This window comes from Puntigrus tetrazona, chromosome 19 (assembly GCF_018831695.1).
Source record: "Puntigrus tetrazona isolate hp1 chromosome 19, ASM1883169v1, whole genome shotgun sequence".
NCBI lineage: Eukaryota > Metazoa > Chordata > Actinopteri > Cypriniformes > Cyprinidae > Puntigrus > Puntigrus tetrazona.
The window spans coordinates 5688790-5716670 of record NC_056717.1 but is presented as its reverse complement, the minus strand read 5'-3'; the positions used below and the strand labels follow the sequence as shown (position 1 = coordinate 5716670).

General features: G+C 39.7%; 2 protein-coding genes across 3 annotated transcripts in view; both read left to right on the top strand.

Moving 5' to 3' along the window:
- The first annotated feature begins 383 nt into the window (after positions 1-383).
- On the top strand, positions 384-10522 carry umad1 (UBAP1-MVB12-associated (UMA) domain containing 1). Of its 2 annotated transcripts, none has more exons than XM_043217405.1 (4): positions 384-495; positions 794-894; positions 4532-4617; positions 8687-10522. In XM_043217405.1, the coding sequence occupies exons 2-4, from the start codon at positions 816-818 to the stop codon at positions 8963-8965; spliced, it is 444 nt and encodes a 147-aa protein (XP_043073340.1). In that variant the 5' UTR covers positions 384-495; positions 794-815; the 3' UTR covers positions 8966-10522. The 2 variants fall into 2 exon arrangements, with proteins under 2 accessions (XP_043073340.1, XP_043073341.1); XM_043217406.1 differs by having other exon boundaries at positions 397-495; positions 807-894.
- An 838-nt stretch (positions 10523-11360) lies between these two features.
- glcci1a (glucocorticoid induced 1a) overlaps positions 11361-27881 on the top strand; it is a 29826-nt gene continuing 13305 nt past the window's right edge. The window contains exons 1-2 of the mRNA XM_043217403.1: positions 11361-12097; positions 23380-23531. Coding sequence (XP_043073338.1) covers positions 11686-12097; positions 23380-23531 — 564 coding nt within the window. The 5' untranslated portion in view covers positions 11361-11685. The remainder of the gene's footprint in view (positions 12098-23379; positions 23532-27881) is intronic.

The following is a 27881-nucleotide window of genomic DNA, read 5'->3' as shown; positions in this document are numbered from 1 at the left end:
AAAATACATGTTAACTATAGTTCCTAGCTGTGGTCAGACTCGTTTCTTTTGAAAGAAATTTTATCAACATACTCGTTTCTTTTGAAAGAAATTTTATCAACATACAGTGTAACATTTCCTTGAGCATATATACAATAAATAGGAAAAGAGAGCAAACATAAACAACGTAAAAGCTTAACATAGTTCTAGTGCGTGTTGCTTAATTTTTCACGATTTTCACATTTCTGTTTGAGCGACATTATTATTGTTGTTGTTGTTGTTGTTGTTGTTGTGTGTGTGTGTGTGTGTGTGTGTGTGTGTGTGTGTGTGTGTGTGTGTGTGTGTGTGTGTGTGTGTGTGTGTGTGTGTATTAAACCGCAAATCTCTTCCTACTTTGGTTTCCACACGGAGCGAAAAAACAGTCGGACACGGCGTGGGAAGGACTCGTAAACAAAACTTCGGTCGAGTAACATCAGCTCGGTTTTTATACTACAAACGAAGCTAAATATAATTAAGGTATGATTTAAAGTTGGGCAGTATTTTTGTCGTTTGCGGTATTTTAGCGGACATTGTGTGTGTCGTCACAGCGTGTGACTGTTTTGAAACTAACGCTTGCTAACTTGCGTCTATCTAGAGCTCTCCAGGAAAAACAAAACACCAGAAATCATGCCAAACCATACATTCAAATAGACCGCGTCGGTTCTGTTGTCGAATACTAGAATAATAGAATAAACCAGTAAAACAGTAAAACTCGATTGATTTCGAAACCTGCTCGTAACGTCCTATCTATCACGTTTGTTGTTGGGTGACTCAGAAATTCATCACAGACACACAAGATGTTGAAGTTCTTCGGGTTCAAGAATGATGGTGCCAAAAAATCCTCCGAGAGAGAAACCGATGGGTTTGTCATCATTGGTAAGTCATTTGATCGTTTTTGGAAGCGCCTTTATTAGTGTCTACATGTTATTCTTTTTTTTTTTTTGACTTCCGCATCTATATGTCTGTCTACCGATCTGTCCCTCGATTGTATTTATCTTTCTATCTATAAACAAAGACAGTAGTCCGAAAATATGGTCATAACTATAATCCTAACTAAACACATTGTTTGGTTAATGCTGTTATACCACGAGAGGGCGCTATAAATCAATCCTCACATTTAGTATATGAAAGCTTATTCTGTACTTAGTCTAATTAATCAGGCAGTAGTATGTCCTGTATTGAGGTTGTGCCCCAGTTTTCTTTACCTAAAGTTGATATGAATTGTCAATGATCAGCCGTCCGCCAAAAAAACTGACTTTGTGTCCTTGACAGAAAGAAACCACACTTGCAGTAATTGGGTTTATGTTTTTTATTATTTCTGCTTGTCTGACAGCTCCACGGTAACGTATCTTTGCCCTTCTGGCGGACAGGAAGCATGCAATCTGCATTGTAACTATATTAGAGGGAATGTAGGTCAAAGGGAAAGCGAGATCCCATGCTTCGTAAAGTGCAGGATATGTTGACTGAGGGCTCGAGCCAAATCTGAATAGCTCGGTCCGTGTGCCCATGCAGTTTGAGGAAATATTGCAAACCGGGGAACGGAAAATTACCACTGAATATTTGAGGATGGATGGATGTTTGGCAAACTAGAACGCTTCTCCAGTTTTAGGCTAACCGTGCTGCGAGAAAGCTCTGGGAACGAACGGAGGAGGGGCCGTGACGCTTTTCATTTGAAGCTGATGCTTATTCAAAGCCTGCTGTTTTGGATTGTCGCTTAACTCTTGTGGCGTTCATTTTAACTGGTGCTTAATTGCTGCATCTGCATTGTCAGGATGTCAGAAAGGCTACGGCGACAGCAAATAAAAGCTCAGTTCGTGACTTCATGAGTGCATTTGGACTAAACTCCACAATGTTATTGCTCATTCTTTAAGCAAAGTTGCAGTATTATTAAAAAAAGATTATAAAACTTTATTATTCTATCGATTTTTGAGTTGTAAGTACTTTCTCAGGTTCATTTCGTAACTAAGTGAATTACTCGTTGTGCGTTTTAATGTTGGAAACCTCTTTTATTCACTCTTCATCGTGGGTTTAAGTAGTGCGCTTGGCAACAGGAACGCAAAAAAACGTACGTGATGTAACATTATGCAATTAAACCGGTCCAGAGTGCAGCTTGCTTCATGTGTCTCAATCTCAGTACTTCAGGATAGAATTATATGGTAGAAATAAACTCAAACTCAAATTCAATCGCTCTGGATTTACCGGATATGAACGAAACAGTTTATGAAACTAGCTTTTTCTTAAAGCGAAAAGGCCGTTTCTAATTTTTAGGTGATGCAGTGTATTTTATTAAAGCGAGTTCAGGTTATTTTCCTGCATGAATGGAATGGTCTGTGATGTCTCTGTGTCATCAGGTGCATGTGTTCGGATCGCCTCCGGGCCCGTTTGACCTGGGTTTCTGGTTCAGTCCGGGTGACGAGGCTGAGGTGATTTTGCTGACAGCACATAAGGGATACTATAGGCTTACGTTGCATTATTTATCTGTGCCACAGATCCGCTTCTCTTGGGGAAAGATATTCCTTGCTTTCGACTTTGAAGTGCAAATGACAGTGACCGTATGTGATTTGTACGATAGCAACTGTTGCTATGGGGTCACTTTGTTGTGTCGCGTTTTAAAGCAGTCTCACTCCGTTCGCGTTTACACTTTGACTGCAAAATTTGGAGATTAAAAAGCAAACAATAACAACATGGGCTGTATAAAGAAATATTTCGAGTGAGAAAATATTAGTGCTCTTACAGACGAACTTATAAAGGCAATTGCTGTGAGTAGTTTCCTAGTGTTGTTGTTTAATTCGGTTTAATATTACCCATTTACAGTAATTAGCTCTGCTGAATGAATTTAATAACCAGAAATGTGCCCACGTGCTCTCATTTGTTTCATTGCAATAGTTATTAAAGCTGCATAAACGGGTAATAGCACATTCCAGAAGAGCATGCGTTAAAAAAAAAAAATCGACTAATATGATATGCCGTATCGTCAAGTTTCACACAATCTCATCTTTAGTTTTATCATACTTTATCATAAGAAACGTACCGCTTTGAAAGAGTACGAGAGTCATAAACACTACAGAAAAAAAGGTTTCGTTTTTCAATATAAGATAAGCCTAATATAAAGTTAACCCCGCCCCTTAAAACTGCCATGTCACACATGCTTATCACATCAGTCACATCACATTTCCCGAGTCAGCATAGTTTGTCAGTACAGTCTGTAACGTAGCAGATTGAAAATGAATATCTTTTTGCAGTCCGATAGACAGCAGCGCACGCTTGAGTCTGGTGATTTATAGTGTCTGTGAATATTAAACCGCAAAAACACTATTTAATGTGAATCCTCATGTTCTGCATGTTCACTTAATCCCGGGAAAAGACACAATGGAGAAGTCTACACCCCACCACACCTAGCTTACTGCTTCTGAATTATGTTTTTTTTGTAATGTCAAAATCTTGATAACATTTTAAGTGGACCTCAGAGAACGGTACAAAATAAATAAATAAATAAACTCATGACCCCTTACATTTATCACCTGAAAACACGACACCCTGAACAGCAGAGTTCAGTCACTCAGATTTAGTTTCGGTTACTCAAAATGTATTTTTAGTTTTGGTTTTGAGCTAAAATCAACCTAAATGAAAGGAAGCTGTATATTTCGTTTTGGTTAGAAATTTATTTTGGTGCATCACTACTTCCTTTTGGCATGAAACGTCTTAAAAGAAATTAACGCTGACAGAATTTTGCAGCAGATTATATATTTGCTGGCATTTGAAGATGGCGATTTTAAACAAACAAATGTGAGCGGAGGACCTGACCCACCTCATGATTCATTTGAAAATTTCAGTCCAGGAGGAACAGCTACTAGCAACCAACACCACGACCCGGTGACCTCCAGTGATTCTATCGCTGTCAGTGTGAACGCCCCTTTAGACACAAGTCATACAAGCTTTTTCCCAGAACATAAACAATAGGCAGCATCTCAGAGGGACTTATTTGTGCAGGTGTTGGTAATAACAGGGAGGAGCCATGCTCTGTGTGTGTGTGTGTGTGTGTGTGTAAAGGCCCCAGAGATGAGCAGACGTTCACCAAGACATCCAGCTCTGTGGTTCTCAGGAAGGGGCTGGGTTTCGTTTTCAGGGAGGAATTGCACCATCCGCAGCTCCACACAGGGAAGAGATGTAAACAACAGGTCCTGTCTGTATATATCATACATCGTTCTGTTAGTGTCTGGATATGATTCCAAGGTGTTGCAGGTTTCTGTCAAGTAACAGTGTTAATTGTGGCTGTAAGTACCTAGATGGACTAATGCTTCATAATCTGTTAATGTAATCAGAAAAGCACCCTGTTAAGTGTAGTTAATCTACATTATTGTCTTGGCAGAGAAGGAAAATCAATTATTCTGAAAGTCAAGCTGTTTGCCAGGAAGGGTCCGTGATTAGCTGTGAGGTTCGCTGCGTGCTGAATAATGCACTTCTCTGATTGATTTAAAAATGATTCATTCTTTTTGACTTTTTTGCTTTTCAGGTGAAACTGTTGAGGAGCAGAGACAAAAGATACAGTCCATGAACATTGAGCAGCCTGCAACAAATGTAATAGTACAACCATCTAAGGTGAGTTTTTTTCACTTTGAGTGATCCATCTAGTGATATTCACCAGCAAACATCAAACATTTACAGCTATTTGATGTACATTATACTAAACAGATAGCGAGGTCCATCTATTATAGTTTTCCCAACTACCAACATGATCTCATGAGAAAACTATGAGTTTTTTTTAATGAATTTGTTAATGATTCATTAACGTTTGTAAGTAGCTCTACTCCTAAGCCCATCCGTAAACCTAACCGTCAGGGTGGCGAGAACGGATTGTATAAAAACGTACAAATTTCTACGAATTAGCCACCAGCAGACCAAGATTTAAAATAGTTCTGAGTGGCCATATATTTGTTTCTGTGCCTGGATCAGTGAGTCAGTGAGAATCATTCGGAGTGATTTGTGAACTGGTTTGTCAGCTGGTTCATTGAAAGCTTGATTGAACTCGAACAATTAACAAACTCATTAATCTAGTCACAAAGGTTTACAAGCTAACAGTTCACCGGAGGGGAAAATTATCAGTGAATAACTCGCATGGCATGGCATCAGAAGCTCATAAGTCAGAATCATATATTTGTCTTTCAAGGTGCAGTCACTCTTCATTATTTCAGTTGAAAAAATTCCAGTCATTTCAATAGGGATTCAGAAAATCTGGAAATGTGAACAAATTTCCCCACATGCATTTCGCAACGGGTTCGAGTTGTTCGTTCTCATTTTAAGCGTTGACCAATAAAAGGGTCTGATGGTTTGAAAGTAACAGGGCTTGAATTTCTCAATGTGCGTCAAAAAAGTCATGCGACTTTCGCTCAACAGATGATTGGTGATTGGATAACCGCATCGTAAGCTTGACCCATTAAAACCAATGAAGCTACGATCAGCTTTGGCTTGCGATGCGGCCCAGTGCAGTGACGTTATTGCACATCATATCATGTAATGTTAGCAACTTTCGTATAGCCCAAACACCTCCCATACCCCAAACATTCGCTAATAATTTTGTGCATCAGTTAAATTCCCAACTTTGGATGGCAGCATAGCCAATGGCGCGCTTGTTTGTTGAGAAATAATGAGCTGCACTTTTCAAGTGATCAAACCTTCGACCTGGCGAATAGTAAATCATCCAGACGCTTATCGGGTTACGTTTTCATTCTGACCCCGAAGTGAGTAATTAAATCTTAAGGATCGCTCGTAGAGCAATCGGCGCTAGTGGGCCGGCGTGATTTCCATATGCTGCGTGCTGGACGAGAGAGAAAGAGCCCCTTGAGTTACGCTGGCTGAGCGGTTGTGTGACAGGTGCCAGGTGGCAGGACTGAACAGCGCCAACATGTGCTTCTGCCATTCAGCAATCTGTTCCGCTGCACCGCCTGGAGACATGTGGCTAATGAAAGACGCTCGGCCTCAGCCTTTCTCTTTGAATAAGAGGGGCTTTCGCTGAACCCGTAAGCCTGGAGTTACTGGAGTCGACTTGTGAATGGGAAAAGCGTGTTTTACAATCAGGTGGACAAAATAATGGACAAGCCACATGAAGAAAAAAAAAATGAAACGGCTGTAAAAGACAATTTGCAGTTATGTGAGTTTCCAAAGAAAGACTTGGGTGAGTTCCAAAGAGGTCACATAGTTCCTGAATTACAGGTACATTGGCCGCAAAAACTGCACAGTGCTTTAATGTTAAAGTCACAGTGAAAAACAAGAATCTCTCCAGCAACCTATCATCGCAGCAATCAGCAAACATCAATCCGATCGTCCAATCGTCCCACCCTACGTCTTTTTTTCCCTTGTTTGGGAAGCCGTTTCGCTCACGATTGGGAACAAAAGATGACTGAAATTTCCTTTCCATGCTGACTTTTAGGGGAACGAACTTGACACCGCATGCAAAACATGGACAAACATTGACAGGAACAGAATGACGCTTTGCAGGATAGCCGTTGAAACGCCGCAGAAGACATCCTCAGAAATGAATCCGCAGCTCTGGGACCCGGCGGAACCACAAGATGTCTTACGAGCTACACAAAAGTGGAATTTATCGCTGGGCTCTCCAAAAGAAACACTAGAGGCAGTAAAACTCTGACACGAATGTACAGAATTTTGATTTATAAAGCGCAATCTTCGCACAATTGCTTGAATATCATGTGACATGAGAACAGTACTATGCTGGGATATTTGAAAACTGATGCTTTTAAGCGTTAGCAGCACACACGTCCAGCTTCATATCTTCACGTTTTCATAGATGGTAGGTTTATGTCCTAGCTACTCTTGTCCGTACCAGATAAAAATAATCCAAATTTTACTCTGCTTCTCATCACGTGGTTTCAAAGAACTTGTATTATAGTGCTCAACTTACATGGACTGCGTTTATTGTGCTCTTGTAGCCTTGAGGCTTGACAGCTTTCGGTCACATCCACTTTGATTGTATGGAAGTTCAGAGTTCCACCTTACTTAGTTCAGTTAGTTATTTGGGTTTTGCTTCACCCCCCTCTGCTCCGCTTTGCTTCTCCTGTACCAGTCTCATGTTACAGTAAAGAACGGACATTAATAGATGATTATTCTCTGTCTGATATGTGTTTGGCATTGGTATAAGACAAACAGGAAAGGCAAGAGTGTAAAACCACCTCCACGGCTCCGACAACCAGCGCCAGACTCACCAAGCTTGAATGGAATGGAATGAAGGGAAAGCTTTGCTTGTTTAATCACCGATAGCATCTTTTTGTGCGTTTTGTTTCATATTTGACCTGAATTAATAACGCCCAGGAATGACCGTGTCTCTTACTGGTGTTTTTGAGCTGATTAATACGCCACTACCTACAAGCTCTACTGCATTTTCAAAGTTTGGGGTTGGTAAGATTTATATTAGGATATTGATATGATAACTATATAGAAATAACAATATTTGTGTCCACACCAGCAGTTTATTTTTGTGTATTTTAAGCACACCCTCATCTAGCGCTTTAAATTCTCCAGCTTGTGAAGGCAGAATTGATTCTGGTCAGCAGAAAGTGATTCCTACGATGCCAAGTATCTATTATTACAATATAAATTAAAGAAACAGTTCACCCAAAAGGGAAAAAAAGCCATCGTAGGTGTATATGACTTTTTTGAAAGAAGAAAGTCATGTACTTCTTTTGTTTGCATAATATACGTACGTGCGCTGTGTATTTTTGTCATCTGTGTGTACATATAAATATAACATTTCACCAAACATTTATATTTTAAATATATTTATTTGTAATACAAATTATACAAATATACATGAATACTTGCAAGTAATACAGAAGTGCATGTAGATGCATCAAAATATATACTGTATATGTGTGTATTTATGAATACATAATAAATATACACAAAACACATGCTAAGAAAAAAACTTTATCACAATCTTTTGACAGCACTAAAAATGTTTCTTAACGTATTGAATTTGTAATTTATTATTGTAATACAAAGCTCCAGGATTTACTCACATGATCCTCTAATATGAAGAAACAGTTAGAGTTTTTTGATAATTGGACCGTTTAAGAGAACAGCATTTATTTGAAATAAATATCTTTTGTCGGATTATATTATAATGTCTTGACTGCCACATCAGTTTAGTGTATAAATTGAATTGAACTCTTACTGACCCCAAACTTTTGAACGCTTGCAGGATTGAATAAGAATTGTTTACGTTGATTCAAAAATGATTCGCTCCAATTTACAAACAGTTTGAAGCCAGTTATCATCCACACACGAGTGCCTCATTACTTGTGTTAAAAGTGAGCTCTAGTCGTGGTGCAGCATGTGACCTCCTTCATCGAGATCCTCATCCTGATATGAGGCAGATTTTATAGAGCGTCAAATTCATCGACTCATTAATGCAGTCAAAACAGTAATAAAGTAACCAATATCTGACACGCATCGCCCAACCTCGATGGAAACGGAGTAAAACGCTGAACTCGGGCAGCAATAATGAGGATTTAAAGAGCTTGCTCACAGTGGCAATTTGGTAAATGGCACAATAGTGGAGTCACACATGCTGTGATGAATATAATAACAGTGCTGCTCCTCAGCAGATCCGGTTTCTCGGTTTTCACTGCGGATTCTCTTTCTTTTTGTTCAGCCATCCAGTGCCGGGAACAGAGGAAATGCAGAGACGCCTCGGCCTACCTCCCAGCCCACGTCTGCCAGGACGTCGTCAGAAACGCCCGCCGTAGACGCCGCCCCAGCCCTCCCCGAGCTCCTAGGAGACATACCTTTCACTTTAGCGCCACACATCGTGGCCATGCAGGCGGGCCTGCCCTTCGTAACGGATATCACCCTGCCTCACGACATAAATGACAAACTAGCCCACTTTCGTTACGACTTCACCTTGGAGAACTCCGTGCTTTGTGAGCCGTGACTCTTTGCCCGTCGGTTATATCTCGAAGCGCGCGGTGAACTACGACCCTTGGGCTGTCAGGATTCTCTTTAACCGTTTGCCTCTTAAACAAACCAAGATCTAGTTTAGCTGAGAAAAAATCAGTGGCTTACTGAAGGGTGTTGGGCTCAACCGAACATAACGTCCTTTTTAGTTAGCATCAAGGTGGTTTACCACCTCTCAGGATCTTGCGCTTGATTGTGGGATGAGCGTTACTGCCACGTTTTAGCGCAGTAGACAAGTATTTATAAGACGACACGCCACTTTACATTTTTCAAATGTAGTTCAAATTTTTACGGGTGTAAAATCTGTAGCATAAGATGATATGCTAAGCTGAAATAAGGTTGTTCTGTGTTGGCCTTCCTTTAGTTTTTTCTTACTTTTGCAAAGACTCACTGCAATCGGTTTTAAGATCATTGACCGAAAGTAGTTATATAGTAATCTATCTCTCCATGATCTTTACACAAGTAAGATGAATAATTCAGTAATAGAAGTATTTAATTCAAATACAAGTTATATTTAAATATGTTTATATAGTCCGCTATTTACAGTAACTCTTCATTTAGTACCTATAAACCTTAAAGGGGAAGCCAAAACACTTCCTGTCTGCTATTAGTCAGTCAGATAAATAGTCCCGCTCTAAACTGTTGCTATTGGTTGAGTCAAATGGTTAGTTGGGATGTGCAAAACGGAACAATGACGTAGTTTTGCACTTTTCAGGGGAATCGGGATACAATATAGCTTACTTGGAGTTGTCTCTGTATATTACTTTGGGATATAAAGTATTTTTACATCACGTATCACTTTAAGTTACTTATAAATGGATTGCACTTAAAATCATGAGACATCGTACATAGGCCAATATTACATCTCTTTGTTTGTAAAAGTGTGCTTTTTTTTCAGTTCGTGTGAATATGCATACCTCGAATGGTGGTGTTTGGTTTTAATGCATGACATTTTTAGGGTTCTGCCTGAACGTGACACACCCCATTTTGGGAGGCAGATATGTATTTTGAACAAAGTTTGATTGCAAAAACATGCACATGGGTTTTAGTAGGATTTACTGTTCTGTTTGAGTAGGCCACGCAGTTGTCAAACTGTTTCTTTCATCTGAATTTCGGTTAATGAATGGGTTTTATTTTAGTGCGTGCTGCTATTCAATGCACTCAGGAGTTTAGCTGTGTCTCCTTCACATCCTCTGTACTTTACTTGATATCACTTCATTTATCATTTTTGTTCATTAAAAAAAAGTCTATTTGATTAGTCTTTGTTTTGATGTGTCTGTCATCTAAGCTTCCTCCTATGTATCAGACTCAATGTACTGAAGTAATCAAAATTGTGTTGTGTCTGCTCTATAAAAATGTCTATAAAATAATTTAATGCCACTTCTTTAGGTAAATCAACTTAGATACGTTGTTGGATTCTTTACTGATTCATATCTGGAACAGAATTCATTGATTCTGATCCCACATGATGTTTATGTTTAATTCTGAGCATGTAATATGGTGTTGTTTCATTAAAATATTGTTTGATAACTTTTTTTGATATGTTTTGTTGGTCATATCTTGTTAATGATGAGGACATTTAAGGATTTATCACAGATGTAAATGTGACCCTGGACCACAAACCACTCTGAAATGGCATGGGTATATTTGTAGCAATACCCAATAATACATTGAGCTAAAAAAATAACTATTTTTCATTTATGCCAAATATCATGAGGATATTACGTAAAGATTATGGTCCATTAAGATTTTTCGTAAATGTCCTAGTATAAATAGATCAAAACCTTTTCAAATACCTGTATCTCAGGTCAATTATTGTCCCATCAATTGAAAGTTTATTTAGCTTTCAGACGATGACCCTTACTACTGGTTTTGGGGTCTGTTGTCACAAACAAAAGTTGACCAGGTTAACTAATCTAAATGTAAAACACGTGACAACTTGCCCCAGCCTGATGTTTTTACCCAGACATCTCGAGTTAAAATGGTTTGTTGACTCTTGTCTAAATGTATGTCGGTGTGGTTCACTTGTTTGCCCAGCAGCTGTATAAAAAAAAACAGCGTTATAGTTAGAGATGCAACACCTGTGACAACTAGCACCTCTCACGCTGTTCGCACTGCTTACAGTTAAGTCCGTTACGCTGACCATCTGTATTATTATCTAGTACTAATGTTTGTACTTTCAGATTAGTGCAATCCCAACCAATAGCAAGGCAGGATCTCAAACGTTCTAAACCACAATGGCCCCATTGGCTCGCTCTAAATCCATCATTTTCGACCGACCAATCGGTTTTTACTTCGCTCGCGCGATGCACCAATCAGAGGCCGCTAGGGCGCCGGACGCTCCCGCCCACGCGTCTCACTGACTGCGCCGCTGAAGTGCCTGTCATTTGGAGTAACAGCAGGCGCGAGAGGGGTGCCGAGACACACGACAGTCGGGATAAGCGTCAACTTTTTTTTTAGCTTTCCATACTCGGATGAACTCATTTTAAAGACTAGTCAGCGTCAGCCAAACACCCGCATGACCGAAGGAGCGAAACGTCGTTCAGGGGAGCCGCGCCGCTACAAAACCGGAGCTGCGCGCTGCGCCGACACTGTAACTGTTAAAGAAGTTTAATTAATGACTTAAGTTAATGAATGCCCGGGGAGGAATTTATTCGCTTATTTTGCAGTGAAACTACCACATAGTTAGGTTCAGTCATGTCAGCATCACCTGTGCACTCAAGTCGGGTCAGGCGCAGCAATGACGGGTCCCCCATCAACGCCTCCTCTTCCTCCTCCTCCTCCTCCTCCTCCTCTTTAGCATCCTCATCCTCCGCCGGCAACACGAGCCGGTTGCAGCCCATTCGTGCCACGGTGCCCTACCAGCTCCTGCGTGGAAATCAGCAGCACAGCCCAACCCGCCCTCCCGCGTCCTCCTCCTCCTCCTCCTCTTCCATCTCAGTCGGAAGCAACACCGAACCGACAGCATCAGCCCCGCACCGCAGCTCCAGTCCCGGCAGCCCGGCAGGAAGCGGCTCGCTGGACGCTCGGCTGATCCCGCGGCAGAGGCGCTCTCCTCCGGAGCCCGGGAGCTCACCGGAGCGCTGCCCTCATTCACCTGTCCTCAGAGGTAAACAACAGGCCTGCCATTCATTTAAAAAACCTCATTTAATTGGGTCAAGCTGTTTATCAACACCCGTTCTGCATTTATAACCGTTATTGTAACAGAAACGCTACATGGCTCTCAGGTTTATACGCGTGTAAACCCGGTTGGCTGCAGCCCGACGCGTTAATGTGGAAGGTAAATAATAACGCCGTTTGTGCATCATGACCGTGGTTGCGTCTCAAAACGCAGCGAGCCGCCTACGTGTGTCCTACAGATGAGCGACGTCCGGCGCGCACGCCCCCGCGAGAAGCCGTCTATGTAGTGCACTAAGCAGGGATCGGGACACGGCCCGCGCGGGCTCAGCTCCTGCTAAAGCTAGCGCTCCGCAGCTACGTAAACACGCGCGGGACTGCTAATATTCGCGTCGTTTCTGTGTCTCCGGTGTTATACGAGGCCGAATATGTTTCTCGTGGTTGTAGTTAATTCGCTGTTGTTTACCGAGGAGGGATGGAAAGAATTACGTGGGTAATTGGAGGCTGAGTGGATGTGTGTGTGTGTGTGTGTGTGTGTGTGTGTGTGTGTGTGTGTGTGTGTGTGTGTGAAGGCCACACAGGGGGCCTCGTCACAAACACACAACCTCAACCCCGCTGTTCTGCTTCACAGCACATTATTATGAAACATTAGTGGTGCAAATTGAGCGCCTAAAGCTTTATTTATCAATTTCTGAGGCCTGCTTATGTGCTGAGTGCACATTTTAGGATGAATGGATGAGAATGACAGCTGGGAACGCGTCCGTTCATTCCCAATACTGCACTGTCATATCGATATTCAGCCAGAAAAAAGAGAAAGAAACATATTTGCTGCATTGCCACTCGGTGAGTTGGTGTTAGAAAACACTGTCGTCGAAAAGAAACGCTCCAAGAATGCGTTTTGGTCACTGATCGTCTGCTGTTGAGAGATCGTACGTTGATTTGGACGCTTGGGTGAACTCGTGGCATTAATTCTATTAAATCAAATATAATTTGCACATAATGCAGTCACATCCAGAGAGGGAGTCCAAATAGTTTCTGAGGTCAGCGTGTATGGAAGGAAACCATGGTTTCACATCTGCAGCAGTCATCTGTGTTTTTTTTTACGCTCACAGTTATATTAATCATGTGGCAGAACTGTTTGACTGTCATGTCACAAATCGGTGGACATTATTTTGATCTTTGGTTATGAATAGGTGTTTGTGTGGTGAGGCGGTGTAGCAGAGAAGAGGGCACCTGTCCATGGCGTTGGATTATATCCATAAGGTTTGTGGAGGTCGAGAAGGAGCACATCCAAGTAAACCGTATCAAGACGGCAGGGAACATAGGTCACGTTTCTCGTTGTGACGCAATCTCTGAATTGCCAGAGGAATATGGCTAAAGACTTTTAATTGACTGATGTTAATTGGCACATGCTCAAAAATGCAATACGCTGTCATTGCTTCCTTAGTTGTCTCGAACCGTGGCTGATGACAGTTTATCTGCTGGTTTCTATTAATGTTATTGTTATTAGTGCGCGCTCATCATTACAAAAAATATGTTTCAGAGATTCAGGAAGCAGATCTAATGTTTGCTTTAACCTTAAGTTCCTCTGGTTTAGACGTTTTTGTTTCTAACTTTATAAGAGAAGAAAAACAAATCATTTTCCACCATTTTAATGAATTTTGAAATAAAAAAAAAAAAATATATATATATATATATATATATATATATATATATATATATATATATATATATATATTCATGTCAACATTTTCAAAGTTGGACTTTATTATTATTATTATTATTAAATAATAATATGGACTTTATTGTTAATTTGTAATATTCAGCATCAGGAGATTAGGTTAAATGTGTATTTTTAAGGAAAGTTTATATTGTGATTTTATTTATTATTGGAATAGTTCTTGCGAACTTTGTATTTCCTTGTCTTTCTGCTTCAAAACTTCACATAATCCAAAAAAAATCCTACACCACTAAACAGTTGTTAAAGTTAAGCACTTTTTATACGTTGCAGCTTAATAATTAGCTAAGCGCTTCATAAGTAGGTTGATTACTTTTGCGTTATCGAAACTTCTTCGGAAATCTTTTGAAAGTCTGGATAAACTAGTTAAGCTTTCTAAGCGCATATAAAAAGCGACCCATCCCTGATTTAACAGAAAAACCTGTAAAAGCAGAATGTATCGAATTACTCAAGAATTTCTAAATCATCTCAGTAGAAATAGTCTTGTCACAGCGCTTGAGACGTAGAGTTAACTAGCCACTGACAGAAATGGGGTTTTAATTAACAGGAGTTTCTCGTAATTACAGAAGCGGCGAAAGATTTGTGGCCTTAAATTCTTGAATTTCGCTGCGAGTGAAACGAACGGGTATTTTTAGAGTTGTAACTCTCGTTTCGGACGTGCTGCCCGTGAGCTCTCGTAACTCAGCGTCTTGTTGTGGAGCGCTGTTCGTTTACGCCGTGTGTTGTACTTCATTTCTTCTGTTGTGCTTAAGCTTTTGTCTTGTTCGGCAGAGAGCGGTGTTTTGTTTTTGGAGCGCTGTTGAAGTGCAGCTGACGGGTAGCAGCGGTCTGACTCAGGCCTGTTATCACACACACACACACACACACACACACACACACACACACACACACACACACACACACACACACACACACACACAGAGCCTTATTATGACAAAACACACACTCTCCCTCCTCCTCTCCTCTACAGCCTATGTTAGACTTATCTGAAATAGATTACAGTACGTAAAAATGAACATCTATATTCATCAGTTTCCATCTTGACCTTTGTGTCTGAGCCAGGAAGGACTGTACTAGAAAGGCTAATAATCAGGTGTTACGTATTGTACTCCTCTGCAGTGAATGGGTGCCGTCAGAAAGAGAGACCGAACAGCCGTTAAAGCATCTTGAGAAGCGAAAAGACGCCTCTTTGTAAGAAACAAATCCATCAAGACTTATAAGTTTTGCTTCTGGCCAAAATCTGCTCAAATACTGGTTTGTCCTTTAAAAATCTTGTCTGAGTCAAGAGAGAAATATGCATCAAGCAGTGTTTACAAGAAACAGCATTTGAGTTTTAGGAACACAGACGTGTTTTTGCCTCACGAGGCATTAGGTGATGGACTGGAGTGGATTTTTATGAGCTGTTTAGACTCTTTTTCTGACGGCACCCATTCACTGCAAGTAATGCTGCACTTCTCCAAATCTGTTCTGATAAAGAACTCGTCTACATGAGTTTGAGGATGAACTGAGTGTAAAGGGCTTTTCTGATTTTGTTTCATCACATTAAATTATTATAAAGCCCACAAACATTTACAGGGGCTTTCGTCATGGTTTTGTTTTAGTTACAGTAATGGTTTTGGTCATGTCAACCATTATTATTTGAACTGTTCTGTTTAGAGCGGGTTACAAATGTAACACAGTGTGTTTCTTGTTTATTTGATACCTTTTAGCTTTGAGGCATTATCGAATTACACTATCTAGTATATAATAGAAATATATAATCGATATCTGATCGATTGCATTTATTAATCTGCCATATGTAGTTGAGTTTGAAAATATCTCTGGCTTCAGGGTTTTCCACATTAAACTCGAGACCGACTTGCTTCTTGCCCTGACTTCTTATTTGCATTAATTATTAAATAAAGGCTATTTCTGGAATATAAGTGTTTTTTGCACCATAAACCATTTTGCGGTGTCATCAGAAAAGACTTGTTTCCTACTTTTAGCATATTTAATTTTAGTACAGCTGCTTCACACAGTTTCTGCCATATTGTAGATAGGACTGACTTCATGGAATTATTTCGTCATACTTGCAGAAATACACTGACCCTTAATAACAACAACCCCTACGGTGTATTTTTATCATACAGTTTTTTGTTATATTCGTGTATTTATGGACATATTGACAAACAATATGTCCATAAAATGAATAAAAAAGATGCCAACATTGTGAAAATATAGCATCGTTTCTTTGCTAACTTGATATGTTGTATATATTTTAAGTGTAGCGTACTTTGTATGGGCTGATATACATTCTTCCTGGATAAAGAGCATGTGCCTTTTTTTAAAATAACTCTTGTATTTATTAATAAACCTCTGCAGCTGTAAGCTCTGACTCCGGTTTTGCTAATGACTATAATCTTGCATCGCGTATGCAATACCACGCGTTAGTTGTTTCAACGCTTTATTCGCCAACCCCCCCAAAAAAAGCAAATGAAATGCACAGTTTATTGTAGACCTTACATCGTGAACAACATTCAGTGGGCTATGCATACCCTCAATATGCATGATATACAGTCAAACCAAAATGTTTTTCGGACTCCTTCAACATTTCTCTCATTGTCAGGGTTTAGAAAATGGTAATGAAATAATGACAAGAGTCAGAATGAATTGCATTCAACCAAGAATTGCTGTTAAATTTAAGCGTACGCTTATATAATACCAGTTTAGCCAATTTAACCAATGACCAAGCGATGTTTAAGTTTGTTCAGTCTATGCTGTAAAAAGCAATTAAAGACAAAACACTTAGGATAAGCAAAACATCCTCAGGTCAAAGTGTCTGAATAATTTTTGCTCTAAAATGTTGATAAATTTATAAATAATTGATAAAAGTGTCCTGCACCCACTAGTAAATAAAAATCATAATCTGAATCATTTTGGTTTGAATTAAATAAAACAAGTGATCATTTGCTTCAAAAAACTTTTTAGGTACAAACTATTATCAGAATAGCAATTTGATAAAAGATGTTTTAGTATTTGTGTTCGTTTCTTTTTTTTTTAATATTTGCTTTAATGGCGGTATATCTGGAAGAACAAAACCCGACAGCCTGAACAAAGTTTGCTCAATGTCTTATAAGACTGACCGAGATGGAGAGCAGAACCCTAAACGTTTCCTACAGAGACACATTACGAATCCCAGCCTTTTTTAGCTTTGGGGTCCGAAAGTGAACGGGGATTGTCTGAATACTGTAGCTGTTATTGTTGCGATTCGAAACGTGCTCGAGAGTGTGGAGGGGAAAAGTTCACATTTGCATGCTCCCCCCCGCGCCTCGCGCTTCGTTTTTGTTTCCTCGCGCGAAACGCTTCTCCCCGGCCCGACAGCCCCCCGCCTGCGCTGATGGATGTCGCACAATAGCTCTGTGTTTTCTCCGATGCAAATCGACTCCCGACGGCGACCGTATTTACCTCCGAAAGCCTAAAACTCCCACACGCTCGCCGTCCACGACGTGCTTCCTGAACGCGTCACGGCCCGCCGAACGGAGTTTGCCCGGCCCGCTTCACCCACGGTAACCCGATCGCGAGCGAACGCCGGGAGCGGCGATCATCAATTCCCATTAAATCATATCAATGCCATAAAAGAATTCCAAACGTGTGAAGACATCATAACCTGCGGGCCGCCGTTCCGCAGCGAAGCAATTACTGCGTTTTATTTCCCCACCGTGCGGCGAGCTAAAGCACCTGTCCCTCGTCTAATATGACCTAATTCACAGCTCCGGGCCAAACTGGCTGTACTGGGATGATGTTTGTCGAAATGTGATTGTGTGAATAACAACAGAAGGTCTTTCAGTGTTCGTCCACACACACACACACACACACACACACACACACACACACACACACACACACACACACACACACACACACACACACACACACACACACACACACACGCACGCGCAAGAGTATTTTAGTGAATGTCACCTCTTACGCCACGCGCTCAGCTTTCAGACACGGATAAAACCGATAACAAGTCGTAATTGCTGTAATCAACATCAGAGGGGTCTTTGCGATATCGCTTTACTTTAACCACGTGAAGCAGGGTTTTGTTGAGTATTGTTTGTTTGATATATCACTGAGAATATGGAGCTCATGGTCAAGGAGGGAAAAACCCAGCTAGAATAGGGAAGTAGATGCAGCTTATGATATTAAAATCGACTAAAACGAGATCACATTTTGATAGCTTGTAAACTGGGATGAGTAAATACATTTTCATAAAGGCATAGCGTACTGCTAATGTGGAATCAGACAAATATCAGTTATACGTTTCTCAGTTGAACTGTCTTAGTAGGGCCGCTCGATTACGACTAATATCATCGTTGTCGATCATTCCCTTGAAATTGTAATCGCGATTTAATTATTTTTAGATGAAAATAAGCAAGCTAATAACAAATCGAATGTCGCTTTTGTGCAGCATTAAGCCTCAAATGTGAACTGTTTAAAAAAAGAAAAAAGCTAAAATATGATATAGGTTGATTTTGAAATAATTAATTGCCACTTTGAACTATTATGTAATTGCGAATGCAATTAGAAATGAGATTAATTGTTTAGCCTCATGTTGCAGTAGGATATTTATATGATTTGTTTTATATTATAGGAGGCAAAACATAATACAATGCAATGACGATTGAGAGATTACAAACATTCCTCAGGCGATGGATCATAAACATTTTTATGATTTACAAAAACGCGTATAATCAAGTAAACCTAGGTTGTTTCAGTTTATCTTAAAACAGTACTATTGATATGTCATTTATATATTGACTTTCAGACAACACGCTCAACAGGTTTTGATCCTCAATTTAGAAGCCTTATTAAATATGATGCATGAGACTTTAATGCTTTGTTTTCTTTAAGTATCGTTTTGTTTACATTTACTGTTATATTCTATACAATAAATACGTAAAATAAATTTCTTCATAAATAATTAAAATAAAATGCATAAAAAAAACATTTGGGCCGTATTTCTGAATTAATTGGGCTTATTTTTTTATTTTTTAGGTATGTTCCAAAATTTGATTGCTCATGTTTATATTAAAGCATAAGTGCCGTTTCAATTGGACTTTGAAGTCTCAAGACAAAACTGCATCATCGATTAGTCAAAGAAATAACAGACGGATGAATCGGTTCGAAAAAAGTGGGTTAGTCGCGGCCCTGAAGCAGTCAGGGTGAAAGTGAAGTTATTTCTCTCAATCTGGCGGCCCTGCCCTGCCGTGGGGGTGTCCGTGTGCTCTCCTGAATCTCTTTTTGGCATAAACCTGCCCTGCCTCTTTCCATCTGCTCTCAGGAAACTGTAAAACAGGCTGAGAGGAAGCAGTCCGGTGCCAGGCCTCCATGAGCAAATGCCTTCCACACTCACTGAGCAACATTTGGGCAAGTCAAAGCACGCGCCAAGTCAACCTCGGCCACCTTGTGTTTAACAATACCAGCCTGACGCGCAAATAAGCATAGCTAGCGTGGGTTTACAATGAGCGCTTGTTTTACTGAATTATTGCTGAGGGCCACACAGATCTGACCGCTTTAAGCATTAGGTTTTATAGTGTGCATTGCACAGTGTAGTTTAAAAACAGTTTTTTACTGTAATTAGAGGTTGGAGCTCTGGTATAGCAGTTAGCATGCATGCTACATACGGCACGAAGCTAATATGTAGCATGACTGAACCTTTTTAAGTTGTTGAGCGTCATGAACTAATGCACTCCTAAAAAAACGTGCATCGAAAACAATTAAAACTCAAAGTACAGTAACGTGTCGCCTGCTAGCTAACTAGCCAATCGACGTTTTGCCAAGTTTAACCTAATCGCATCCGAATAACTTTTCTTTAGGTAATATATATGTTTGTACTGTGTTTATCTATTATGTACATTAAAACACACACGTACAGTGCATATTTCGAAAGTATTTACATGTAAACACATTTATTTTCTTATATTTGATATCATAAATTGAAATATATACAATGCAAAAACAAAACAGATATTTTTTTAATATATTCATGCATGTGTTTGTGTTTATACATAAAATACACAGTACACAGAAATATATTATGTCAAGAAAAAACCTTTTATCGCTTGACGGCAGAGCACTACCAAACAAACAAACCATATATCTCACCCCAACTTCCTGTTTCAATAAACGTTTTGTCGTAGCAACTTCTAGCCCTTTTTCTTAGCTGTCAGGCTGCAGCAATCAATACATTTAATGCCGTACCTCTCGCACGTTGCTGAACATCATCTGAAACATACAGTATTCTGCCATTTAAACTCGACGAGCTTCAAATGTTGAACGTTTTTTTACAGACCAATTCCTCTGTTAGTCCGCAGTGAGGTTGTTTTTAGATCTTTAACAGATCTTGTGAATGCTCTGCTATATCTGGCCCGAGTCCAGATGTCAGAGCCAAACTTTTATACAATAACTCAGCATAAAGCTTGTTTTACAACTTCTTTCTTAACCTGCTCGCTGTCATTCACTCGCTCTCTTTAGCGTTTTTTCCAACACATCACATCTGAACGTAGAGATCTTTTCGTAAGTATTCTGCTCTAAAATGACTCATAACACTATAATACTCTAAATTATTAAACACCTCTGAAAATCATTTTGGTCAATGCAAAGTAAACATTTTTAGCATTTGTTCTGCTGTGAATGATTAATTGTTAATGCACTCTTGTTTGTTCATATTCCTATAACCAATGATAGCCTGCAATTTCCTTTAATGTACATTTAAATGAATGCATGTCATCAAAATCAGATACGATCCCAGCATATAAACTGCAGGTCTAAGATCACTTGGAAGTTACTACTGGAAGTTAAAAGGCCTTACCATATGATTTCCTGAATGAACGCCTTCGTTAAAACTTTGCACTTTGTGACAATCACCGATTTTAAAGTTACTAAACCTATTCAGCTAGCTGTTGAAATCCCTTTATTTTATAGATCGACAGGACTTCATAAGGAGTTAACCTACATTTTCCAGTGACTCAGTCTCTAGTTAGGTACTTGCTAAAAAGCACACGGTGAGATAAGGGCCAAGTCTAAATATGTTCTTCTAGAATGGACTGTAATCCATTAGCTTTGCTCCGAATGACCCTGTTTATCACCATAGCAACAGGACACTCTCGTCTCTCATACACACGTTTGTCTTTTAGTGGTAATCACATTCGGTGAATCCTGCTTAGTACCTTAGATCTAATTATTTGCACCGCATATTTGAGAACATGTGGTTTACGTTTTGCCCGCTTGCTCTGACATTTACCCATCAGCTAACTTTATTCTCTCATCTCCTTTATTCTCCTCTCAGTTTCTTTCTTACTGTCTCTGTTGGTTTCACTTGATGTTTGCTTCGCTCGTCTGATGTGGGCTTCACACCATGCAAACACATGGGCGATGATAATATAATTGAGGGAGGTGTGAACATTTTTTGGCAACCTGCAACTAAGTGAGATGTCATCGGGCTTAAAACAGCCTATTGTGTGAACCGACACTTTAGCTGTAAAATAAGCAGTCGGCTCGGGTCCTCACTTTAACGTGCTTTCTGTCAAAGGGTACTTTCAGTCTGCGGCGAAAGGTCGCACAGATGCACATAAGTGTGATATAATATGCTAAATTGCTCTTTTGAGGGGACCAGACTGGAAGTTGCTGGTCAACAGGTCAAGATCGTATGTGTTGTTCTGGATTCATCCTGAATATCTATCCTACTCCAGGGTATGCTTGTTAGTGTTAATCAGGTTGATCAGCCAAACTTTGCTAGTTTGAGACAACTATTCCTCCAACAGCTGTTATATCAGTTTTGGTTACTAGAAATGGATAAAATGCTAATGTTTTAATGCTTATGAGATGTTTTACCAGACTAGAAGATGCTTGTCAACCTGCTAGTGAGGCTGGCTGATAGGACAGACAAGTAGTCATATTGCAGCCAACTACTTGGTTGACTAGGGAGTTTACTAGTTGTGGGGTTGGACTAAAGCGGATACTAAGTTCCCCCGGCTGGTCTGGATTTATCCTGAATTTCCATGCTGGTCCAGCTTGGTTTGTGCTAGCCTAACTGTTGGACCACCATAGACATGCTGGTAACCATCAAAATTCAAAATGTAGTGTTGAATCTGGTTGATAGGGAAGGGATATTTTATCTTATTAGACCTCCAATATCTGACTAGTATATTATTGTAGTTGTACAGAAGCACGTAAATATGAATAAATGGAAAATTGCTTTTTTGGTCTGATTTATCAGACTAAAAGGTCAAGGTGCTAGTGAAGCTGGTTGATAGGACAGCCAACCTAGTCATCCAACAGCCAACTGCTTGGCTATGGGTAAACTAGGGAGTTTACTGGTAGTGGGGTTGAACAGAAGCAAATAAACATAACGAAATTCACCATGAATTCACCAGACTAAAACTTGCAGGTCAAGGATGTAAATTAAACCAGTTGGATTTATCCTGAATTTCCATGCTGCTCCAGCCTGGCTTGTGCTAGTCTACCTGTTGTAACGTTACGTGGTTATTTTTTTTTGTTTTTTGAGATTATTTACAGGGTGCGAAGTTACGAATCAGCAATTCTAAGGACACCGTTCATGAGCCATACTTATCAAGACTGGATTGGGTCGGTTAGTGTTAGTCTAAATGGTGGTCCAGCATGTCAAGCTTTAGATGGGGTTCAATGGAGATTGGTCAAATAGTCATGAAACCACCATTAGAAATGCCAACTAGTATGTTTATTGGTGAACTGTAATATATCTTTTCATCAGGGCTTAAAACTTCTACATTCCTTTTGAACTTAGCATCAGGCCACTTTGCAAACATATCTGCGTTTGTCTTCTGAAAGCCATAAAGGTGATCCATGAATCTGATGATTTATTCATAGTGCCATGGAGAGGTGTAAATATTGTCATCTCTGCTGTAGGAAAGTGTCACGCTCTGACTGTCACTGATTAGATAAGTTTGCATGCCCTTGACCCAGTTTGTCCTCTTCCTTCATCTTTGTGGGCTGAGGGATGTGCATGAGGTATTTTTATCAGGAGCGTCAAGGATTGATGTTCTGCTTAAACACCAAGCGCAAACAAGTTAACCCGCATCTATAGCCCGTCTACCTCCACCACGGTAGATAGGCTATGAGCTGAGCGGGCTGATAAGATATTGATTACGATGTGCCTTTCTAGATAGGTACACTCTTGAGATTGACGCATTCCAAAATGGAGTCAGTGTAATTACGCTGGGATTGTTTACCTAAAACTTTTTTTTTTAACAATAGTATTCCTTTTAGTATACTTTAGAAATTTTAAGGCAGAATCAGCAGTTATCCTTTGGCCCAAGGCAATCCCAGGATGCATGGCAATGAGATCAGAGAACAAATTAATCCAAGACCATTTTGATTTAGACAAACATTTTAGGAAACACACTAGTTGATTTTGAGAGTGTCATTATTTCAGTATTTTATGGGGAAAATACCACCACCCCAGTCCAACTGCTCATCACCCATCTGTTTCTCTTTCTGTTTGTTCCTCATGGCAGCTGAGAGGTCAAAGTCGCAACAGGTGCGAAGCACAGGTGCTATCAGACGGACTTCCTCCCTGGGTGCTATCACCGGGCCCTACCTGATAGGGCAGTGGCCACGTGAATCCCACCTGCACAGCCCCTCGTGCATGAAAGACAAGTCCACACAGGTAGGCCTCTATGTTCAAAATCTGCCCTCTGGCTTCACAGCCTGTGTGTTCAGCTGTGTTTGCGAACGTTAGCTTGACAGAATTTATAGTTCTATCATTCTTCTGGGTTTTTACTGAGGAATTATTTTTTCTGTGATATCTGTAAGCTGATACCAACTGATTATTCTCAATAGCTGTTGACTCTCACTATGCAACTACGAAATTCAAAAGATCCAGTGATCTACAGCCGCATTATTACAATTATGTCCAACACAGTACTTTTAGCAACTATTGCAGTTCATATATTTTAAAATAAATTTATTTCATAGCACTGTTGAAGTCTAGTAAAAGTAGTTGTTTCAATCTAGCAAATAAACCAGTTTAGTACAATTAAAGGGTATTTTTATTAGGTGTACGTAAATATGTAAATGTATTTGTACATTAATGTCAAATGCATTTTAGTATATTTATTTTATGTCAAACACTAAATGGCTTAAGTCATGCTTATTGTTTTTAAATAATGGCATAAATACCAGTAAAAAGCCTATGGCAAAACTTGTAATCATGCTGCATGATTTATTTAAATACTCTTCTCTCATTCATTTTGCTTTTAAAAGTGAAACTCCTACATATGCAATAAGATTAGCCACAAAAATAACTTTCAAAGAAGTATATCAAAGAGTTAATCTGTAGTTACCTTTAGCATTTGGTAGGAAACTAAATAACCCATTAACCACAGACTGGTAACCAACACTTTCACAACTTAAATATGGGGTCTGGTGTTTGACCCAACAGCTGAATTGTAGAAATCGCTCAGACTGTAATACATCATGAAAGGTTGTAGTGATTAGCAGTTGTAACTATGTAACTTATTAACAAACACGAGCTGCCTTGCTTTTTTACTGTAAAGCACACATAAGACTCACAGTTAAATCAGTAGAATCATCACAATCAATATGAATAAAAAATAAAATGTAGTTTATGCATCTTTTTCTGAAAGATCAGTGATTTGTTTAACACTTACATCACGTTGATGTGGTACACTTGGAATAGAATTTTCTCTTAGAGGGTTAATAAATAAAGAGTTACTTGGATCATGTTGTGATGTTTAAAAATCGTAGAAAACAATCGAGAATCCATCAAATGTTCTGAAAGAATTTGACATTTTTTGCCAAATTGCCCTAGATTATCCTCATTAAAAAGTCACATTATTTAGTCAGTAGCAGTGAGAGACTTTCTCTTTGTCTTTTTGTTGTTTGACATTAAGGCCAGACAGCAGCAGGTATATTCTGCTGCTGTCACTTTAAGACCTACTGCATGGCTCTAATATACTGATACACACAGAGTTGGGAAAAGTTATTTTTAAAGTAATGCTGTGCAATATTATATTTTATTCCATAAAAAAGTAACTAATTATGTTACTTAGTTACTTGGTTACCTAGTTACTTAGTTAACGGAAAGTAATGTGTTGCGTTACTTCTGCGGAAATGTAAATTCATCTCTGTATAGTAGAGGCCACAGCTAAAGCCATTGTGGATTGCATGAAGAAAAGGATGCAGGAGAAGAAAGTTCAACAACTTACTTTAACTTATTTAAAGTAATTAAAGTAAAAAGTAATGCGTTCAATGCTAGTAATGCACTAATTACTCTGATTATGTACTTGTAATGTTATCCCCAACAATAGATACAATCTTTCACAAACATTTGCATTCAGATAAAAGGGACTGCGTTTATGAGAATATTCAATATTTAGGCATTATTTTGTATTACATTTGTCTGTTCAAGCACAAGAAGACATAAAGGAGAACTCAGTTGAGTCTTTGTTTTCAGACATAGGAAAAGACACAATGTCTCTTTCATGTCGTCTTGTACCTAAATGGTTCTAAATCACTTGATTGTTCAAAATGGCATGACGTTAAAACATGTTCAAATGATAACTCTGCAGTGTGACCTATCAGGCCAATGATGAAGCCATCAACTCTCCCGTTTTTGGTCCCAGGGCACCAACCAGTACATATTTTCCACACGTTTAAGGTCATTGCAGGTCAAGCGTAATCAGTCGATCTCGGGCGTTAGTTACAAAGCAAGCAGCCCAATCGACTAGTCGATTACTATGGCATGTCCCTAGCGAGAACAGGCCGTACCTCGCACACACCTGGCCTACTGTAAGGTGCTGATTTACCCTCAGATGTCAGCAGGTGTATCAGGAGGAACACAATCACCACAAACCCACAGTTCCACCCACCATCTGCCGCGACGCTGATGGTGAGATCTGGCACCTGCGGGAGTGCAGTGTGTCTAAAGGTAATGACTCTGCCGTGCCTCTTATTGTGTGCTCCGGCATGCAGCGAGTGTCATGTTAACCATTCAGAAAGACGAGATGCCGCAGGAATGTCGTTCCCCGTGTTTGCTGGCCTCCACCGTTACCCCAGTTTTTGAAAGACGGCTACACTGTGCATCTGTTCAGAATGTTCCTGTTCTGCTTAGGCCTTTTCACACGCCACTGACAGACAACGACTAACGGCCGTCACACGCAGTTGCTGGTGTTACCTCACTCTTCATCTGTCGCCGTTGCTCTGTGTTTGTTTTGGCCGATCGAACATGTTGAATTGCCATTTGTTGGGTCTTAAAGCGTCAGAGAAGTTTATTGCTGTTTTTAAGAAAACGAGCAGAATTCACTTTTCTGATTGGCTGACGAACGTTCTAAGGTGTGCAGTTATTTTCGTATCACATTAACAAATAAATATAGTATTCAATATGATAAAAAAGACGGCTCATTTCCATGTCTTGCCACAAAATGACTGTTTATTTTTTGCTGAACGCGCATAATCTTATCTTTCCCGCTCTCTCTCCCCCAGAGACTCACACACATGAACACACGCGCTAATGATGTTACTGTAATGTCGCTACTCTGACCACTTTATCTGTAGCATTAGTTTGAAAACAACTTGGCTTCTCACAAGCGAGGTTAGGGAAGAAAGAAGCTGTTAGCGAAGAAAATTAACTTAAAGTTTCACTTTTTGTTTCAAGTTTTATTTAGCCAAACACTTTTGAGAGATGCACAGATAATTCACTCTCTCTCTCACAAACACACAACTCTGTTATTATCTACTGCATTCAGGTCTCCGTTACTTGATCTAAAATTACGTTTTAGAATTAACAACAGAGGCTTTTGACAAGATGCAGAAGAAACAATCCTACACACAATAGCATTTGAAGTACAAAAACCAGACAATTACTTTGAATTATATCATTTGATTGATGTCTTGAGGTGCGGGGACCTTAGTATAAGCGGAATAATTGACTCCAGGCTGTTGAAGTATTAGAAAAATAAAGCACACCCGAGGTGGAATCACCACTTTCAAGTATTCATTATTTTTCTAATAATTCACCGACCTGTCGTCAACTATTCCTTTTTTCTAACATAAATGTGTGTTGGAAGTGTGTGTACACATCTATCCCATAATGATAAAAATCCACCCAGTGTCGTGTCGTCTCCGACGCAGGGGAAGACAATATGTCTCAGATTAAGTGATCGAAGTGTGTAGGTGTTAGATGTGTGAATAAATACAGCAGTCGTCATTTACTCCCAATCCTCTGAGCTGCTGAAATATTAACCAAAGTATCCTATAGACTTTATAACCCTAAAGAATCATGTCAACTTGTGTAAAATGGGCATCCGATGCAGTGATTGCTGTTTTTCACTGTTGAAATGTAATCCCTAAAAATAAAAATGAAAATTTGGAAAAGGTGTCTTGACAACTAAATTAGTTAAAGTGCTGAAATTGCTAAAACCCAAACATTTTAAAATATTTGAAAAAAGGTGAAAGCGCATACCAAAAAAATAGAAGCTCATTCAAAATATAAATAGTTTACAGATACAGATTTAAAAACGACGTTTCGCTATCAGCCGTCGTCTTTATCGTGCAAAAAAACCTCGAGTAACATTGTAAGAGGGCTGTAACGCTACAGAAGAGCAGAGCATGGCTCCTTTAACACGTGCAGGTCAGAGGTCAGGTGCTGTGGTTCATTTGGTCTGGTGGGTCATGAGAGCAGCGGAGGAGTTGAAGCGCGTCACATGACCCGCCGCATCCTGTTTTCACCGCTGCACGGCAACGGAGGCCACACACTCTCTGCTGCTCCGCTCTGCTTACACCCAGATACTGTACAGATACTCAAGCATTTCTCTGCTTACTATATTTCCTCGGTGTGAAATTTCATGCAAGGTCACAAGGAGTTCTTTATACATACGTTTGTATAACCAGTCGGTTTAAAAAACGTTGGATAATTTTATCGACTTGCCAGAGCGTGGGTGTTACCAGGACAGGCCATCTCGGGTCTCACCTTTTATTACTCACCGGTGTCAAAGAA